Raw genomic sequence first — 14936 nt, 5'->3', positions numbered from 1 at the left:
CACAAATCAGAGAATCAAAACTCCCAGGGGGAAGGAATCCTTTTCCTTTTGGTAGGAGAGCTTCCTGAAGCAGGATACTTCTCAGAGCTCAGCTGTCTAGACCTCAATGTCTACAAGGTCCTCGGGTAATCTAAACATTAATCTAAGCTATGCAAGTCCTACAAGGCGGCCAGGGCGTGTCTGTGTGCGCAAGGCAAGTTGACAGCATGCTTCTTAGGTTTTACCTTGGGCCTAACTTTGGTTAAGTACATCAATATAGGCAAAGGCTGCTGGCAGACTGCCACAACCTGAATCTGTGGTGTTTGAGCCCATCAGAACCTTGTCTTTCAAATGTTTCTCCTTCCTCTTACAGGGGAGTTAAGAGAGGCTGGTGTACACCATGACTCAAGTAGGCCACTGATGCACTCTACACTTCTCTAAATGCTTGGAGACTTAGCCCAATATTTAAAATTCTAAAATGAAAACAAGTGCACTGTGGACAGCTGAGCACCTTCTGCTCTAGGTCCAAGCAAAACAGAGTGGAATTCCCAATGGAGCATCTGCTTTCCACACTCCTGGCAGACAAATTAAAATATCTAAGAATATAAAACAATCATAAAAAAAGTTTCCTTAACAGGGTGTTTAGCTTTATCTCTGGCTTTGGATAGAAGGACTAATAACTGTTGGTACTTTGGACTCGAACATAAAAAAGAACAGAGGAAATGGCACTGGCTGATTACTCTCTATATCAAGACTCCCTGACATTAGATAAGATGGCATATGCCAGGCCTGGGGGAAGGGATCAAATTCTATGGCATTCCAGCCAGAATCTGACTTCCAAGGCAGAAAATCCCAAAGGTTACTACTGAGACAGTAATGCATGAAGACCACCACTGCTGCCATGCATTTGGTAAATACTCCAGGCAGAGGGAAAGATGAGTAGCACGACATTCCTGCAAATCCTCCTAGCCTGCCAAAAACTGAAGAAAAGCACAGTTGTATACACTTACCATAAATGTAGATGTTTGAGTCTACTCGCTATTGCAGTCATTACATTTGGGTTATCTGCTTGCAGGTAGCCCTCAGTCGGCCTGATTAACAAAGTCTTGGGGGTCCTGCATCGGTTGCTGTCCCTTCTTCCATGACGTCAGGGGTAGAAAACATGCAGCTGACGCCATTACATCAGTTTTACTTGCCCCAGATGTCAGGTGCCCCCCTAACGGGAGGCAATTAAACATAAAAGCACAAAGATATACCTCCAACAAAAAAGCAAATGCACCAAAAAGGCTTTTAAGCACAGTAAAGGAAAGTAGAGGTATAGCCAAAAGAAGTTAGAGGGCTGGAGGGAGGGTAACCAGGACTGCAACAGTGAATACATGAGAACATCTACATTTACGGTAAGTGTACACAACTGTACTATGTTCTTCGTGTTTCACTGTTGCAGTCATTACATTTGGGTAGATTCTCAAAGCTATGGTTGGGAGGAGGAGTTTAGATAGCATTAGGGCCAGCTATAAGGCCTTGCAAAGACTGCAGTGGCAAAGCCAGCTCTGGATTTAGAGAAAATTGGCAAATGATAATGCTTGGTGAAAGTATGTGCAGAACTCCAAGTAGCACCTTTTAGGATGTCCCTAGTAGGGACACCTCTGAGAAAGGCTGTAGAGGTAGATGCAGCCCTGGTGAAGTGAGGTCTGATCCCCTGGGGGATAGGTTTTCCACGGTGCTTATAGCAGAAATGAATGCAATGGCTTATCCAGTTAGAAATGGTTTTCTTTGAAATAGCCTTCCCCTCTGTCCCTGCAGCAAATGCCACCAGCAGTTCAGATTTCCTTTGAGGTTTAGTCCAGTCCAAGTAGAATCTAAGGAATGCAGTATTCATTCCCCTTTATTCTGTGGATTGGGAAAGAAGGGTGGCAAATGAATGGACTGATTAATAGCCACACTGGATACCACCTTGGGCATGAAGGATGGATCGGTTCTGAGGGACACACTGTCCGCATGAAAGGCTCCACTGCCATAAGGGCCTGTAATTCAGATACCCTTCTAGCTGAATTGATTGCTAAAAGGAAAGCTGTTTTCAAGAAAGAAATTTTAAGTCTGCAGTAGCAGCTGGCTCGAAAAGAGGTAGAATGAGTTTCTCCAAGACAAAGCTATGGTCCCAGGCTGGGGTTGGAGCTCTCCTGAGTGGTCTCAAACTTTTGGCCCCTCCGAGGAACTGCTTGAGCAGTGGATGAGAGAAGAAGGGGGGTTCTGTGCTATGACCTGAAATGGCTGGAGCATTGATTTTAATGGAGGAAAAAGATAGGCTCTTGGTGAAGCATCTCAGTTAAGTATTGTAAAATCTGAGGTAAATTGGGCACTGCTGTACTCATCCCTTGAGATTGGTTCCAGGAACAGAATCTTTTCCATTTTTCAGCATAAGATTTTCTAGTACAAGGCCTCCTTGCCTCTAAAATATCCATCACAGGTTTGCTGAGGGATGGTAAAGTAGAGATTAAGTAATTAGCCAGGTTGCAAGGTTCAGTGTTGGAAGCTAAGGGTGCAGAATCTGGCTCTCCTCCTGAGATGGCAGGGAAGGCGTCCGAGGCAGGTACCATGGAGATAACCGTGATACTGTGCAGGAGGGGATACCAGTGTTGGCGCAACCAGTCTAGAGCAATCAAAATCATCATTGGTTTGTCCTGTTTGATTTTTAGTAGAACTCTGGCGAGCAGAGGCAGAGGGGGAAGGCAGAGACTGATAGGTTTTTCCAGCTGAAGGACAGAGCATCCACTTTCCAGGCTTGTTTGTGGGGAGTCCTTGTGCAACATTTGTCCAATTGGTAGTTCTGGAGAGAGGCAAATGGGTCTATGTCTGGGCTCCCCCATTTGCTTGTCAACATGTTAAAAATCCTTGGATCCAGTTTCCACTCATGTGGGTCCATGAGGTTTCTGCTTAGACCATCTGCCAGTGTATTTAATTTTCCTGGCAGGAATTGAGCTTGTAGGTGCACTTGGAAGCTCAAGGTTGTGTTCCACAATGCCATGTGTACCCTCCTGCTTGTTTATGTACCACATAACAGTGGTGTTGTCCGTCTTTGCCATGAGTTGTCCTGGAAGAATGTGGTCCTTGAAGGCTGTCAGAGCATTCCGTACAGCCATTTCTTTTTGATTGATATGCAGCTGCATTTGACTTTGGTTCCATTTGCCCTGAATGCACTTCCCTGCCAGGTGAGCCCGCCCCCATGCATAGTCTGATGCATCTGTTAGTGTTTGAGCGGCAGGGGGTGGTGTGAAAGGTAGTCCCTTGTTTTGGTGGCAGGCCTCTACCCACCAAAGGAACTCTAGGTGTGGGCAAGGTATGATGGGAATCATGGTTTTGAGAATGTTGACATCACAGGCTTTTTGGATACCACTGTAGTTTCCCTCATATGCACTCTTGTATATGGAATTCGAAGAACGCAGGAGGCCATGAACCCCAAGGCTTGCAGTATTTGCCTTGCAGATTAGCAGGGTTTTTGTGGCCACTTGTTTGAAGTCGGTTGTCAAATGAATTTGCTTTTCTGGCATGAGGTAAGCCATCTCGGAAGTTGTATTCAAGCTTGCTCCCAGGAATATAATTTGTTGATAATGTACCAGGTGTGATTTATTTTCGTTTATGGTGTACCCCAGACAAGTTAGAACCCTTTTTACAAAGGCCAGATGATTCAAAAGTATGTCCTGGCTTTCTGCCTGAATTAGACAATCGTCCAGGTATGGGTATATTTGAATATTTCTTTGCCTGCAAAATGCAATAACTGGAGCTAGGCACTTTGTGAATACCCTGGGTTCAAGTAGAAAAGCCAAAGGGCTTTGCAGAGAACTGATGGTGCATGTAGCCTGCTTTGAAGCATAGGTATCTTCTGCAAGATTGCCTGATTGGGATGTGCAGGTATGTTTCTTTTAAAACTAGTGTTGCCAACCAGACATCTTTGCCTAGCACAGGAAGTAATTGGTCAAGAGTCAGCATCAAATTTTGGAATCTCCAAAAAGGTGTTTAGAGTAGACAGGTCCACGATAGGATGCATTTAATTGTCTTTACGCCATGAATGGTCTTTTCTAGGTACTAGGAAAAGTCACGAGTAGAAACCTTGTCCCTTTTCCTCTTCTGGTACCAGCTGAATAGCCCCCATGCTTGAGAAAGTACTTGTTTTTGGGCCTCTGCCCACTGATTTGGGGGTATGTCCGGCCACCCACTTGGTGTGTGCAACGTGTGGAAGTGAAATCTGCATCCCTGGGACACTATTTAAAACCCATTTGTCCTGGGTAATGAGTTTCCAATTCTTTGCATGAATAGCAATCTTCCCCCCCAAAGGGGCAGTCAGTTGATAACTGCTTGGAAATTTTAAAAGGAAGTCACTGAGACAGTTTACCATAGGGGGGAGTCTAATTCCGAGACTTGGAAGTGGAGGCCCCCCTACTGCTTAGTTCTGCGAGTCCTCTGGGACTGAAACCTGGGATTTTTGCTGTGTCTTGGTTTGGCTTGAGAAGACCTGGAAGGGGCTGGAAAGGACCAATTCTTTGAGGGCCAGTGCCTACTAAATCTAGGAGGCTGAACTTGTAAAAAATCTATCACAGTTTGCATAGATTTAGCTTTATCTTCCATCCTTTTAAGAACTTCCTCAGCCTTGTTGCCAAATAGGCAGTCCTGATTTAAAGGAACATCCAACAATTTAGCTTTAACATGATCAGGCAAAGACTGCTCCTTAAACCAAGCATGCCTTCCGAGCATAGACCCAGTAACAGCAGCCCTGCAAGAGGCCTCTAATGAATCAAAACCACAATGCAAAGTATGTTTTCCAACTAGTTCGGCAGAATGCATTAAATCCTGTAATTCTTTATTTCCCACACAGTCAGGAATCATCATTTTCTGTTTAAGCAGTCCAATAACATGTTGCTGATATTTTAACATATGAAACTGGCAGTTTAAAGCCCTAATGGCCAAGGTTGCAGAAGTGTAAACCTTCTTACCCCATCTATCCAGCGCCCTGGAGTCTCTATCAGAAGGGGTAGGATTTTTAGCTGTAGAAGCCTTAATGCCCTTGGGCCCCTGTGAAATAGTCTCTGGATCTGCAATAGGATTTTTGAAAAGGAACTTGTGGGACTCAGGGACCCTGTAGTATCAGTCAGGTTTTCTGGGAGCAGGAGGCAGGGAATCAGGGGCCAAACTAGATTCCGAGAAAGCATCAACAATGTCTAATACAGGATGAATAGCTGAAGACCTATGCTGAGGTAGGAGAAGGAAGTCCCTAAGCCTTTTATGAAATCAGAAAATTCCTGGCTTTCCCCAGTGGAAACGTGCTACCTTGTATGCAAGGTTTCGCCAAAAGAAAAATCCTCAGGAGGGGAAGCAGCGGGAATAGAGTACTCTGCATCAGAATCCACTTAAGTAGGTAAGGGCAAATCCAGATCATCAGAAGTCAGAAAAAACAGAATCCTGATCAAAAGATTCATAATCAACTTCAGTCCTAGGCCTCTTAGAAGGGGGGGGGGGGGGTTGTCTACCCCTGATTAGAGTCATTAGATCTTCAGCCATTCTTATTTGTTTTTTAGGCATAGAAGCCTGAGCATGTGGCCTGGGCATCGTTTTTTTAGACATGGATCGAGATTTAGGCCTAAGTAATTAAGGAGGCGTCGATTTAATATGCAACTCCGTAGGCCTGAATACACCCTCAGAAGCCGGTGCCTGCACAGCGGCTCCGGACCCATCCAAGGTAGAGACATCCGCGGGTTCAATAGTTGAAGCATCTTGCGGCATACCGGACTCTGAATGGGTTTCAGTAGAGGCCTGCGAATCATAAGTAGTGGGTATCAGGGGCTGCGAAAGCGACTGAGTACTGGGGAACTGGCGACTGGCTTAGAAGCGTCGTCGGAATTTTTGGACCTAGACGGCCTATCTTTGCATTTTTTCGGAATCCTGGTAGTTGGGTGGCTAACAGACGACATTTCTGGATAATTAAACAGAGAACCAAAATATTTAGAGGTGAAAATATACAGACAGAACGCTGATTAACGCACAAAACCGACAGCAAGGTACGTCGTGGTCAGGGCCTAGGCAAGGAATACAGTACAAATGAAAATCTTTGAGGTATTTGCTTTCCACAGCTAATGCAATTAACTTTTTCTGACATCGGTAAGGAGCAAGAAAAAGATTCCCCAATGGGGTACTTAGCTTTAGTTAAGACTTTGGTTCTGAAACTCAAACGAAAATTTCAGGAGTCGGCAGACCGACACTTGCGAACTGCTTCGGGCACCGCACGGCAAGAAAGACTGGTGTAATGGCATCGGCTGCATGTTTTATACCCCTCATGACCTGACATCATAGAAGGGACAGCAACCGATGCAGGACCCAAGACTTTGTTAATCAGGCCGACTGAGGGCTACCTGCAAGCAGATAACCCAAATGTAATGACTGCAACAGTGAAACACTAAGATCATCAGGCTGTTGTCTTTGCAGATGGGATATGTCTAACTGCATCCTTCAAATCCAACATGACAATGCATCTGACAAGCAGTAGAAGTGCCTTCCAGATATGGAATTTGATTAACTTTAGAAAATTTCTTGTATGAATAGATGTAAGATGGACCTCCAAGGGCCATGCTTTACGACCAGGAACATAGGACAAAAAACCCTTTCCACATTTCCTCTAAGAGGATTCTCTAAGCTCTGGATTTTAACAGACAGGATACTGGCTGAGCAAATTGCACTTGGTGTACAAAGGATAAGAGAGGCACTTCCAAGATGGAAAGCAAGGTCGAACTATCCTGGCTGCAAAAAAAAAAAAAATCCTACAAATTTATCTTCATTTAGTCAGATTAATTTAGTCAGAATTAACTTGTTCTGAAACAATCTCCCTCCCAAACTGCGTTCAAGGTGGGTGACAAAGGGTGAAAGTGGTAGAATAATCAAGTACTGTCCATTATCCTGGGCTACAGGTAATTTACTACCTCCAACCACTACATGCTGCCTGCCCCTACCTTTACCACCTCTTCAAGCCCGCTTCATTTCAAAGGTCCTTCTTTACTTACTGTGACAGATGGCTTTTTGCAGACAGGATGCTACTTCATAGGGTACTCCACTGTGCTTCCTTCTAAGATTTCTTGAAAATCCCTGTGAAATGCTGACAAAAAACAGTGTCCAGCATTCAATAATTGCATCATAACAGGGAGAGATCAGCTCTTAAGGTAACTATGCCCAAGGAAGACCATCCCCTACAGATCAGCTGGTGCACTTAACTATTTGAATTTTAAGAGCTACATCAGTGAGACTAAAACAGGACAACAGGCATTATCATAACAGTGCAGCAAACCAATACATAAACAGAAAAGATCACTTATGAGGAACAAATTTCAAGTCATACAGAAGGTCCTACTTATCAGTAGTTATTTGTTACTTATACATCTGGCAAAGTAAACTGTACAAGTGAGCAGAGATTGGATGAAGTGAGGGTGCTGAGCAAATAGCTTGGCAAGGAAACAAATTGCCTGGAGCTGCCATATGAATTTTGATCCATACTCACTCTGCAATGGCAGCAGGAGAAATTTCTTCCAGATTTTCCATGCTCCATTCCTCCAAGAACTCCAATATTGGGGATGGTTGAGATCCTACAGAAATATAAGCCATTAAAGCCAAATTCTTCACGAGTCCTACAGCATGACCCTGAAACATAAAAATCAACTGTTAAAGCAAGTGATAACTTCTCAGCAAACACTGCAACTTCACCATAAAAAGTACATAACTTGTAAAATTAAGGCTTCATAACAGATTGTTTAAACACATTCAGTCTGAGTTTGCATGCTCTCATTACAGTGGGTTTTCTTATACCTGCCAAAAATTGTCACACTGGAAAATTTAAGTGCATAATATAAACAAAACATTTACTGTTATCCTTGCAGCTAGGAAAATAATGAAAAAATCATTATAAACAATGTACAAGCCAGACTAGCCTTAAGCATATAGGTAATGCTGGTGTGATCAACTTTAGATTAAAATGGTTCTAGCATCACATGTAAAGCTATGGAATGCATCATTTTAGACCTCATTTATAACAGCATTGAAAATCTCAACCCAAGACACTCAAATTGGCTTCATCAAACAAAGGTCTTGCCTCTTAACCTCATTAATTTCTCTGAGAAGTAACCAGAGCAGTGGATTGCAGTTGTGCAGTGCATTCAGCATATACGGAACTGTCCAAGGCCTCTGACACTATTCCCCACACATTGTAAATCTGAATGTAAACCCTTATGTAGTCTAGAGGAGTGTTCATTAGTTGCCTGACAGAACCCACGTGGCTGAAGCTGCTACATCTAAAAGCAAAAAAACATTACCTGTGGTGTACAAGAAGGATCACTGCTTGCCATCCTCATCTGGCACTTTCTAAGGCTTCAGGTAAACACTCCCAGTCTATGGTTAATTAAAGTTTCAGGCTACCATAAATTGGGCATTTGCTCTTCCACCGAGTCAACTGCTAAGACATGGGTTAGACTGAGTTAACTGGTGTAACAATGGTCTGAAATTCAAAAAATGTAGCCTAGTTTATATTGGTAAAAACATATTCACACACTATACAGGTGACGCCTCTCTAACCAGACCATAGTAAGGGATCTAGGAACTCTTGTTAACTCTTTACTGCTTGGCCATAATATTTCCGCAATAATTAGGAAAGCCTTCTATTTGGCTCATCTAATTTCCAAAGGCTTTACTGCCAGTTAAAATGGTGGCTTGATTACCCTTTACTCAGACCCATTTACTGATTACAGAGCACTTTTTGGCATGCACTTGCCTAAACTTGTCACAACTTCAGTTATTAATCTTTCAGGTCTCAAGACCAAGACGTCTTGATAGTAGAGGAGTGATTCAATCGATCTGACAATTCAACTGTGTCAGAAAAGGTTCTGAGGTCTGTGCATGCAAACGTCACGTTTAAGGCACCTGGTTTATGGCCATGCGTGAGACGTCCCACACACCAGCGGCAACCAGACTTAAGCTTTTGCACAGAAACAGATATTCGGGTCACATGAAGCAGAAAATTCCACAGTAAGAATACTGCAACATGGTTAATGGGCCATCTGGATGGGCAGCATAAAATACTCCCCTGGTTTATTCTATGTTGCCCTCCTTGAGACTAGAAGAAACGTCTAAATAGGGTTTTTTGGTTAGGTTTGCAATGGTCTGCAAACTGACTGCCTAGTATTTTTGTCTATTAACCTCCAATACAAATACCCTTACTTATTACAAAAAAAACTTAATAGTTCAAATATTTATACAAGAAGCAATGAAACCTTCCATACATCTTCAACAAATTAAGTTACTTGCATACAGTTTCATTTATACATTACCAGGGTAGTGCATTGATCTCAATGGACCTTTTGCAGGCTCAGCCTGGATGAATAAATTGTATATCTATGCTAACAGATCAGCTGTGTGAAGATATTCAACTACAAATACCTTAAATACAGATCAATGCTACAGTAAATACTAAATCATGGGACCTTGGATGAAGGTAGACTTTTTCAATCCAATTTAAAAATCAGTGTGGCCATTTCTTAAGGTGACTTCCTCCTTCAAGGAATCAGCCACAAATCTTACAATAAAAGGAAATAAGTATGCACCATTTTCAGATCCAAAACCTAACCAAAAGGAGATCACCCTAACCTAGCCCAATCCCAGCAAAGCAGAAAGTGTCTACCTAAGGGAAAAAGTAAAGTTGTGCAAGTTACACAAGTTGCATTTACCCATAACAATGGATGTCCGAATTCCTCACTACCATAGCCTTTAAGCTATACGAGTTGTTTCCTGTGAGAAACTGGACAGCTTCAAAAAGATCTGGTTCGTCCAAACCCTTTCACTCAAACTAGTGACTGGTTAATCCCAAAGGGAAAAATCAGCAGTCAGAGTCAAGTCCGCTTCAGTACTTTCTTGGATTTCAAGAAGCATCACTTCAGCTTTTCCTGGGAGACTAACTGGGGAAAAACTGACTTGAGATAGAAACACAATCTATGGGATTAGGCATACTAACTCAGCTACGCAGGAGATATTAAACTCCCTCTCCAGAGATTAACAAAAGTGGTTCTTCCTTCCCTGATTAGGGCATCTCTACAGCCAAAGAGGAAATGTGTCACAGTCTACATTTGTCTCCCAAAGAACTGCGCCAAATGGCAAGACATCTCAGAGATCTAAGGATGCAAGTCTGGCCACAGCAGCCATCCATAAGGCAATGAAAGAGCCAGCCTGATTTCCAAAAACATCCTAGCAGTTTTACTCTTGCAGATGGGTTTAGTAGTACAAAGGATACTGGGAACCTCTCCATGATCCAACAGCAAAGGAAGCCGAAGCACCAGGCAGCAAAGTTTGTAAGCATCAGTAAATCTTCTGACAGGAAAATGATTCAGTGTAAAAAAATCATTGGCAGCCCCCAAAAGTATTATGTCCTAACGATAACCCACTAATTCTGCAAGGGCACATACAAAAAAAAACAAATTTTATCATCTCATTCAAGCATCAAGTAAACTCCTCTACCAGTTGTTACAGTTTGAACAAAGTTACTAACATACAACTACTAAATAATGCAAATAAAAAATGCAAGGTTTTTCCAAAAAATGTATTTCATACATGAAAGGTTTTCACCAGCAGGGGACATGGTGATTCTTCAAGGTTGGGCAACCAGTCAGATCCAAGAAGCCCACATACAAAGCAGCCGTCACCCAAATGTCCTTTTTATATGGCTCTGCTTGCGTCACTAGCAGTTAGGGAACCCTGAAGCTTCGAAAGCTAGCCAGTGGTCATACTCTTTGCAGGACATAACCCAACAGCTCAGACTACTAAAACAGTAATCTAATTCTAAACTAACAGAATAAAGCATGGCATGAAGGACGTTTATAAAAGTTTTATTAGTCAACACACTGCTAATATATGCAACAGTCTTATTGGTTACTGAAGCTAGACTACTTAACATAATCCACCTTTCTCATCTGTGCCACTGAACATCGTCCTGTTGATTTTGCTGGACTTCATAATAGCACACATTTAATAAATAATCCTATGTTGCCCTGCTTTGCACATCTGAAGTCAGAGTGCCTGTTCACACACAGGGGTGGTTGAGCATCTGAAAGTTTGCCTACCTTAAGTGGAGGCTGCATTCTTTTATTCAGGACTGTGATGTTCCCTGGTGAAGGCTGGAAAGCAACATCAAATGTCACCACAAACGCATGTCTGAACTAAGGGAAGAGATGACATTAAACTTATCAGTATGTTTATCATGAGTAAGCTTTTTTTTATTGACCAGATTTAGTCCCACTAGGCCACTGAACTCTTCAGAGACAGAAGGTGATATCTGCACTGACTAGGGTAAATTCGATCAGACATCGAGGAACCCCCCCCCTCCTTTTTTTTTGACAAGTGCCACAGGTTTTTACATCCAATTAAGCAACTATCAACTTGAGCAGAAGGAGTCTCTGTTTAATGTCTCATCCGAAGAATGGTACACTCTTAAGTGCAACATCCCCCCACCCCTTATGCTGCACTGCATCAGCAGCAATGGAAAATAATCCAAGCACATGGAGTAGAACTAGGACCCACAATCTTTTCACCTTCCAGCACAATTGGAGTGTGTGCTACCTGTTGAGCCACTAACACTACATAGGCAGGAAAGAGATGCATAAAAACTTGTCACAGAATTGTAGATGTTCACGTAGGTTCACTGTTACAGTAGTGGCAACTCTAAGGACTTCTGCCACAGAAGGCCAGAAGTCAGACCAAACAGACCTTTTCATACCCCTCACCAATCTCAGCTGGGTGGATACCATACGACCCAGTTGACATGACCGACAGTCAATCCACCCATTCCATCTTTATTTCCTTCTTACCCTAGAAGTAAAAGGGATCTGGCAGAAGCCAGAGCAAATGGACCCCCTTTTCCCCTCCCCAAATGATTCCACGGATAGCAAACCCCAACAAACCAAAAAAAATCTTTAAAGTTCCCTCTTCAAACACTAAAGTTAAGGCTGAGTTAGGAGAAAAAAGGTGTGTGGGTGGGTCTTTCTATAACACCAAGATGGTAACAGGTCAAGAACAGAAAGAACAGAAGAAATTACTGCAGTGAATATACTCCAGCTACAATTAAGACAAGTTAACACACAGCTGTACTTTTGACCTGATGCAGCCTTGCTAGCTCTAGAGAAGATACACAAAGCTTACATAGTATAAAGTGGCAGGCTATGTGAAGGAACAAGTATCAACAGCCCCTGCAAGATTTGTGGGGCAACATCTATTCAGGGGCTTTGGAAGCAATGTACATTTTGTAATTTGGATACAGTGGACAGACTACCAGAGAGCAGCTTCCAACATAACTTCAGAGCTGACCCCACCCAAGTCTGTAGTTGCTGTCATGTACTAGTGTGAGCCTTGGCATTCCCGGTGCTGCATTTCCATAGAAAGTCTAACACAATGAGATACAGTGGTAACGTCATTTGGAGACAATCTTAAGACAGGTCTGCCTTCCCTATCCTTTGCAAATGATTTCAACAGATGGTCTGTTATTTTAAATTTCTCACCTCTTGTTTTTAACTTCTTAGGTAAAATCCAAGTTGAAAACTCACATCCAGGATATGTAGAATCTCTCTCTCTGCTCAGTGAGAAAAATTACACACACAGATACATTAATACCTTCACATTAAGGGAAACCTATCACCACTGTACACTACGAGGGCTGAACTGGTGCTGACAGTAGTCCTATCCTTATGGGATAAAAATGTTGCCATGCGAGAATGCAATGCAGAAGTTCTTCTGGAAAAGGTACAGCCACATGGAAAAAATCTTCCATGTAAGAAGTTTAATACAGCACTTGCAGCTTCTCTCAATAAGTAGTAGTATCAATATTTCCAGTACAGAGTTAAGGCAGAAGGGGGTGGAGTTCCTTCTCTGGTGGTCAATAAATAAACACGCTTAAAGAATTACTTCACTAGCAAAGAGGGGCCTAGAGCAGGCAGGGACAGCAAATGCATGTTCAAAGGGGTACAAGATAAAGCCTGATTTGTGAAGGTCTGACTGGTATCACAGAACCATGGACACTTACTGGTGTGATCCAAAGCTGCTTTACAGCTCAAAAAGGAGAATATTTTCCATTCTGCTAGGTATGACTTTATTGAACTAGTTTTCCAGCCTACTTCATGGCTAAGCACATCCTCTGTGAAAAAAATGTGTTGAAGGATCATTCTATGTTTTCAAGCTTAAGGTCTTCAGGTTACAGTGCATAATTTTGTTCTACAAGAGGTTTCTATGCTGAGGCAGTATTACAGGTTCTATCACTTTCATGCTCAAGACACAGCCAATCAGGTAGCACACCAGGCAGAACAGGAATAAATTTATTGCAACATCTGGAAATGTCGAGAAGCAAGTCAGATTTTAGCTGCTATATCCATGCATCTTTTTTCCTGGAGGGTCACTTTTTGATGCACATGTCAAGGAGGAAATACAAAAAAGCTTTTCAAACAAAAAGTGCACTATCAAAGGGATTCTGCTCTGTATTCTTCTGATAAAGCTGAGACTGTCAGTGAAACTTTTTCCAACATTCCAAAGGAAAATTCTTGAAAGAAAGCACTGGAGTTGACTAGAACCAGAAATATGCTGAAAATTAACCAAAGACTGGAGTTGGGAGATGCAGATTAACAGGAAGAAAACCAGCAACTCTGAAATTAATGAATAAATGTGCATCAATTACATCTGTAAAACATGACAAAAGAAAACCTGGAAATATTGGACTGACTTAAAACTCTACAGAACTCCAAAGCATATACCAATTTCACAGATATTTGGAAGAACATTATCTTTCCTTAAACTAAAATTTTGTTCTTAACAGTACTTTTGTAATCTATAACATACTGCACGCTGTATGTAAAAAGGCAAGACAAAACAGCATGACAAGTAAAACTGATGCACTTTTTCTTACATAAAAAAAAACAGAATTAAGATCCCTGACTTCAGTGAATAAGTTTTAAGTTGAAAGAAAAAATAAAAACAATGAATATAAAAATGTTTCATCTAGCAAATAACTGCTAACCATGCAACATAAGAAGCTTGTAGTGGAAGGCAACTATCTGGTTCTCACGTTTCTATGGAAACAAGGTGATAAGGGCTACACAAACAGGACGTTCTTTCAAAGGCTAGCAGAATGTTTTCTTAAAGCATTAAAGTTGTTTCTAACATCTAGGAGAGGAATAAAGACAAGACAAAGAGAAGGCACTTAGTGTAACTAAAAGCACAGGCTGTACCATGCATCTCAGCATGGATAACCTTCAATATAGGTTCATTCAAACCTAAATCTGTCAATCAGGGGAAACTGTTCAAATGTGAAGTTTAACCCTCACAATAGGAGGATGTACATAGTTTTGCGCTTGTATTAAGTTAATATATTCTGGGGTGCTTTTTTGATTGAGGGTTTTCATTAAAATAAAGTCTTGTAAGAGGCAACAGGTTCAAATTGATATAAGAAACTATAAAAGTTCAACCTGCCAAAAATATATGTAACAAATGCTGAACTTAGACATTTTGGAAAAGCTGTTATAAAACGTGGGCCTATGGAAAGTTCTGTTATTATGACAGTTATCTTTAAATGTGAATGGTTGCACAGATACACATACAAAAAAGTAGTGAACTATATTAAAACGCAGAGTGCAAATAAGCTAATCTACAGGAGACATTAGGAAAAAACTGAGCATGTGAATTTGATAAATGGATTTCAGGATAGTTACTTAGCAGAATGTCTGGGACAAAGGAAAAGAGGAGTACTTACATTGTGAGAGGAGCACCAACAGTGACAGAGGGAAAATAATGGTAGATTTGTAGTACTACCAGACTAATGAAATAGAGGATTATACTGTCATTTATATTCCACCTAAAACTGCTATAAAGAAGCTTAAGAAAATTCTGGGAGAAATAAATCT

General features: G+C 41.7%; 1 protein-coding gene across 1 annotated transcript in view; it reads right to left on the bottom strand.

The window, feature by feature from the left end:
- POLR2B (RNA polymerase II subunit B) overlaps positions 1–14936 on the bottom strand; it is a 1548892-nt gene that overhangs the window by 911378 nt on the left and 622578 nt on the right. Inside the window, exons 9-10 of the mRNA XM_044059158.1 lie at positions 11118–11213; positions 7517–7656 (exon numbers count right to left, since the gene is read on the bottom strand). Coding sequence (XP_043915093.1) covers positions 7517–7656; positions 11118–11213 — 236 coding nt within the window. The remainder of the gene's footprint in view (positions 1–7516; positions 7657–11117; positions 11214–14936) is intronic.

The sequence above is a fragment of the Protopterus annectens genome, chromosome 17.part0 (genome assembly GCF_019279795.1).
Source record: "Protopterus annectens isolate FY-2018-M chromosome 17.part0, PAN1.0, whole genome shotgun sequence".
In the NCBI taxonomy this organism is placed as follows: domain Eukaryota; kingdom Metazoa; phylum Chordata; order Ceratodontiformes; family Protopteridae; genus Protopterus; species Protopterus annectens.
The sequence above is the reverse complement of the archived record's forward strand: the minus strand, read 5'-3'. Positions and strand labels throughout refer to the sequence as shown.